Source organism: Melanostigma gelatinosum (genome assembly GCF_949748355.1).
Source record: "Melanostigma gelatinosum genome assembly, chromosome: 4".
NCBI classification, from domain to species: domain Eukaryota; kingdom Metazoa; phylum Chordata; class Actinopteri; order Perciformes; family Zoarcidae; genus Melanostigma; species Melanostigma gelatinosum.
Window position 1 is genome coordinate 20,443,096 of NC_136637.1, and position 6,000 is coordinate 20,449,095.

At 42.9% G+C, this 6,000-nt stretch overlaps 1 protein-coding gene across 1 annotated transcript; it reads right to left on the reverse strand.

Moving 5' to 3' along the window:
* Positions 1 to 111: 111 nt before the first annotated feature.
* On the reverse strand, positions 112 to 5,173 carry gorab (golgin, rab6-interacting). The gene is made up of 5 exons (XM_079266870.1): positions 4,977 to 5,173; positions 4,529 to 4,838; positions 3,738 to 3,839; positions 3,486 to 3,626; positions 112 to 1,803 (listed from the first exon to the last, which is right to left on the reverse strand). Exons 1-5 carry the CDS (start codon positions 5,029 to 5,031, stop codon positions 1,326 to 1,328), a joined length of 1,086 nt encoding a protein of 361 aa, XP_079122996.1. The 5' UTR covers positions 5,032 to 5,173; the 3' UTR covers positions 112 to 1,325.
* Positions 5,174 to 6,000: the final 827 nt, after the last annotated feature.

The window sequence follows — 6,000 nt, forward strand, 5'->3', positions numbered from 1 at the left end:
AGTGCTCCCCGGGTAAATTCCTTCCAGGACCACAAGCTCCAGTCCTGCAGATAACTCATTATTTAAACGCTAAAATGACATAATGCACGCGGGGACAACACACTTTTTTAAAGAGTTTATTTTAGTAAAATATCAAACTGTAGTGTATATCTACACATCACCTCTTTAAATATTTACCCAATTTAAATAACTATTTACATTCATGTAGTTTGCTTCACACAAGCAGGCACACATACATACAGGTCACCGTCACATTACCGTCATGTATTATTGTCGACACATTGTGCAGCCGGAGAAAGTAAACGGTGCAGAATGGCATGCAGCCCAAAGCATCCGTACACACATTAACAGGTCTCGTCTTACCATTCAGGAGGCCCGCTGCTCCTCGGCCGCACTGACAAGACGAGAATTAGCTTTGAGAAACACGAGCTCCGCGTGTTGGTCTACGACACACAAGACAGGAGGGCTCACGTTTGGAACACAAACGGATCCGGGGCCTCCTTCCAGGAAGTAAGCGGGGCCCGTCTTTCATTGCTGCCCACGAAGAGACAACAATCGAAAACAGTCATCTTCTGAATGCAACCTTCTCGCCCGGGAGAGATAATTCACATGTTTCTCCGCATGTGTGGAAGTTTAGGAAGCGCACAAATAAAAAAAGCAACCGATTGAGGATAACGGGTGCAAGATTCACTCTGCAGATGAATGTGATCGGGTCTGATCCTGCAGATACGCCGGGTGTTGATCGCAATCTATCGATACCAGTGTTATCGTTTTACCAAAATAAATAGCTTCCCCGCCCCGACACCTTTCCACATTCAACTAAAGAAGCTTAAATTCTCAAAGCCTGATAAAAAGTTTGTCTGTATAAAGTAAGTCTAAAACTGGCAAAGTTTTGATTTCAATCAAATCACAAAATCAGTACAACCGATTATGAATTTGAACCATATAGTTGATGTCAGCTTTGGATACTTGACAGTTGCAACAGCAAATACCTTGTGAAGGACATGTAATACCGCCCAGATTATCATTTTTCTAAACAAAATAAATAAATGTTTGTAATACACGAATCTGCAACTTCACAAAAAGAGAAGCGCCGATACAACCGTTCTCCCCCGATCCCAAACCAATGCAAACGATCTTTCCCAACCCTGAGATGTTCATGATCTGACTCATTTTGGCAGATACCAAAAAAGAATTGACGTTGGACACCCGTCCCTGAACGTTACAGCGTGGAGCCTCACGTCCTCTGGCTGAGAGGATTATTGGAAGACATGAGCATTACTGCATTACTTGAATCCCTACAGTGTGATCATGTTTTCTGAGCATCAGGAGGCTGCAACTCCGCTCTGAACAGAGTTTTGTAGTGTTTGACAGTCTTGTTTGGTCTTTGGAGGTTCAGTCATCGGGGGGTGCTCTTGCCGGACGTCCCCTCCGTTCTCCTGCATCACCGTCTCTTCCTCTGCGGGTCTGCAGTCTTTGGTTGATTGCACCGTTCCCTCCTGATCCGCCACTGAACCGCTGCCCTGTTTCCTGTCTCTCTGCGTCTCCACGCAGCTTTCTATCTTCTTCTTCTTCTCCTCCTCCTCCTTCTTCTTCTCCTCCACCTCCTGCCTCTCCAGCTCCTCCACAGTGGTCCGAAGCTGCAGCTGCTGCATCAGCTCCTCCAGCTTGTGGGCTTTACGCAGCTCGTTCTGCTGGATGATGGCGCAGAGGTGCTCCGTCAGCTGCTCCTTCGCCTCCGTCTTTTTGTGCAGGTCCAGCTTGGCTGTCACGTACTCCACCTCCGCCTTCTCATAACGCTTTCTGAGAAAATACGTGAGGGAAATGTGAGAGAAAACATCAACAGAAACTCAATAACAGGGCTGCACAATTTTCTCATTTATAATCTGAAGAATTTCTCACTTTTACATACAATTAATAACCTCCATTCTGTGGCAGTAGGGTGTGTCCTTTCATTTACAACATGCACAGCGCACATCATGCAACATATTCCTCTTAACTTAAAATAATCCAGCAAATGTATTCAAGATCAGAGAAAAGATGTCCGACATTAAATCCAAAACACTGGTGAGAATATTGGCTAAGTCCACTGAGGAGCACGGTTAGTTGTAGTGCAATGAACTGATTAGTGTCATTGTTAGTCGATCATCATGTCATTGTTTTAATCGTTCACTGAGCGTTTCTAGATTCTAAAATCTGAGGAGTTTCTGTTTTCTTTATTCTTTATCCATTTTAATTTGAATGTTTTTAAGTTTTAATTTCTATGAGAACATCTCATGCTGTTTAGAAACGTTGCGGTGACTAAACAGATGATGTCACCTTGGGGGGGGGGGGGGGGGGTTACGTTGTACCTATAAGCAAAACCTCAACAATTGATTATGTCAACATAATCATAACAGAATCCAGCGTAATGAGTGTGTGAAGGTCCGGTCCTCTTCCCGTTATACAAACATCTGTAATGAACAGTGTTCATGACATGGAGCTACAAGGTCAAACACAGCTCTCTGGATCAATGTTGGCAGAAGAAAACACACACACACACACACACACATTACAAAACTATTCACAGTCTTGCTGTGAATAGTTTGATGCTGCTGATTAACAAGTGAGGAAAAAGAAACGATTCAAGATGTTGCTAATTATAGATATTTCAATGTTCTATTCAGCTTTGAGTTGTAATCCTGCTTCGTTCGTCTCTGTATGCTGAAGCAAAGTGAAAGACTCCTCAGAACATCTGAGCTGCGTCTGCTGAAACTGGTTCAAAGTGTTTCAGAACACATGTGGATCACAGGTTTACGTGAGTACCGGTAGCACGCTGCAGGGGGCAGCGTTTACAGTGGGTGTTCACTTCATTACCTGGTCACTTTACCTCCTTACAAATGAAGTGCTGACAGTGCTGTTTAATCACGTTTTAGTTATTCAAATCAGACCGACTGTCCCAGCAATCACCAAACTCCACATGTTGAAGTGTCTTTGAGCAACACAGTCTGCCCTAAAACCTCAGGTATTTCAACATGTATTGATATTAACTCAATTAGTGGAGCTGTTGCTTCCTCCATCAAAGTTTGTGAGTTCAATCCCGACTGTGGCAGGTTGTTGACTCTTTTACTTCCCTGTTCACTGTGGGATTCTGGTCTGATCCTGAGGAGAGTTCACAATTGTGAGAGAAACGTGGTGAAATATCTGCCGGTCAATTGAAATTGGCTGCACACATCAGTTTATGTGCAGCCGTGCACATTTCGATGAATGTAAAATGCCCCCCCCCTACAGCTACGACCCTTGGAATAACTTAAATGTCCCTCCTTTTCCAACTGCAGTCAGGTTGCTCCCCTGGTGTAACCTTGTTGTCACCGTTCTGCAAGTTTTGCCATGTGCAAGACCATAGCTTGATAGTGGCACTGCTGCCTCATTGATTGTAGTTTTAAATCGTAAGATAAGAACATGCACTTTCTGTATATGTGTATATTCTCGCGTTGTCTCTCTACCTGGCAGCGGAGAAGTCCCAGCTGGCTTGTTCGATCTTTACTCGCAGGATGCCGATGTCATTGGACACCATGTCATCGAGGGCCTGGAGCTCCTTCTGGATCCTCTTCAGCTTCACAGCCTCTGCCTGAGTCTGTTTGGACCTGTGGACAACAACAAACTCTTGAGGCAAAATTTCATCTTTTGGCCCCAATTTTAGTTTTACTTTCATGATAACATTTGAATCACTACAGTACCAAGACAGCCATGCTTACTTCTCGGCGATGGTTTTTGTCAGCAGAGCCTTCTTGAGCTTATTCTTCTGTTCGATTATCTTTTGCTCCTGCTGCAGTTGCTCCAGACGCGTCTTTTCCCGTCTGTGATCAAACACGGAGAGAATTTATCACACAAAAATGCTTAGCAAATAAAAAATGAACGAAATACACACTATGAAAGGAGTTTTGGGTCTGATGCCAAAGACGCATTCAAAACAAATATGTACATGAAAAGGCGGTTTGACTAAAATGATGATAATAACTCATAACAGTCACCGTATGAAGTCAAAATGAAACATAAACCTCGAATTGCATAGAAATGGTTGAATGTGTGGTGCAACACATACTTATTTCATAATAAACGTGACATAAAAGATTCAAGCATCAGTAGAATCTCAGTCATATCCGTACATGTCCACATTTAAGAAGATCGCAACACTTTGGGTTCAGTGAATAATAGTGACCTAGATTTAAATAAAACTACTTTAGATCTACTTTAGTGTTGGCCTCTCACTCATCTCATCAGCATCGTTCTCTCTCACCTGTCACCTTCATTTGGTCACAGATGAAAGAGAAAGACAGACTTTTTTTCCTCGTGTTTGCACAGGTAACAATATGAAACTCAATCACGTAATAACGTATTGCCTGCAACGATCCCCAATGGCTCAAAGCCTGAACATCAAAGCATCACAATGACAGGGAGAAGAACAGCTGGAATAAAGACACACGTTGTTACTAGCCTTAACAATGATGTAAAAAAAAAAAAAAAGATCTGAAAAAGATGTACTAACAGTGCCACCTCTTGTGTCTCCAGCTCTTTGACGGCCGGGGCCTCCTCCTCTGGAGGCGGCTTCATCTCGGGGAGTTTGTGCTGCACTTTGACAGCCGGAGCTCCTGTTGGAGGGGCTGCGGGCTGAGGCTCAGGATCTTCTTTGGGAGGCAGTTTGGTGAGCCGTTGCTCCGGCGGGAGGCAAAGAGACGCGGCTCCATCGGTTTTTTGAACGGCTACCTGAAGGGCCCTATCCCGCTGTAACTGCTGCCGACTCCGATTGGCTGGAACCGGTTTCCGCCCGCGGGCTGCCGCTGCGGGCATCGCGGAGTCTGTCAATGCATGCAGTACAAAGGTTTTTACAGAAAATTATTCAGAATTAATGTTAAGTGTGTTTAAAAACAAGCCAATAACGGGGGCAGAGTAAGATGCTAACTTGTCCGGCTAACATTAGCAGTAAGAGATGTTACCTTGCTGCTGCATCTTCCGAAGCTCCACGTCAGAAAAACCGGCCCAGCCGTTCATTTTACAGCGTCACACCTACAATGCCTCCAAAACACAGCAGCAAGTATGCATATAGAACATATGGATCTTATTGACCGAACATAATCATTCTAAACTACTAAATATAAAGACAAACTCTATGAAGCTCTAACCACGACCGCCATCTTTGTTTACCGATGCCACGTCAAGGACCCAGACCGGTGATGTTGGTGTTCCAGATATTGCCTGAATGAAAAGAAAACACTTAACGCTAACTTGAAATATAAATGAATGAATATACAATTTATCTCTCACAATTCAGGATAGTTTTATACATTTTAGAATTTATGTTAGTTTATTATGCATCTTATTTGCACATACTTATTACTTTGTAGGTGACAATGCAGAAGGCATTTGTGTGGTGTGCCCCATACATACTAGCGCCACAAAACTCTTAAAAGTTTATGTGAAATAATTTATTTGGTATTTATATGCCAACTGTTTATGTACACGGCTTCTGATATTCCAAATCATGCGGGTTGTCTATTTAAGTTTCCATCCAATTTCTGCTAAATGTTTCATTTAGTGCCTCGCCCACCTCTTTTCTTAATAGATGGACTGCAAGGCCCAATCTGAGGCCCAATCCCAATGCCCCCCCCCCTAAATCCTCAAACCCTGAACCCTCAGGGATTTACTGACATCACCTGTTACATGGTTGATTGGTTGTACAATTGATGGTATTTATTTTATTCTACTTGCTAATTTGAACATCTTCCAGGCTTTCCTCACAAGATGAGAGGTAATATCAAATAATCTATTTACACGTTTTGTCAAAACAGCTTCAATGACAAAATCAAATGTTTGATGAATAAATCTCTGGAACATAATCTCTGCTTGCATTCCTCTAATTTCATGTGTTTTTATGTTCTATCTTTAATCCTTAATGTTGCTGAGTAAATGTAATTTGCCAGGCTGAACACGCAGGTGCCATCCTCTTTATTTACCTTTTTT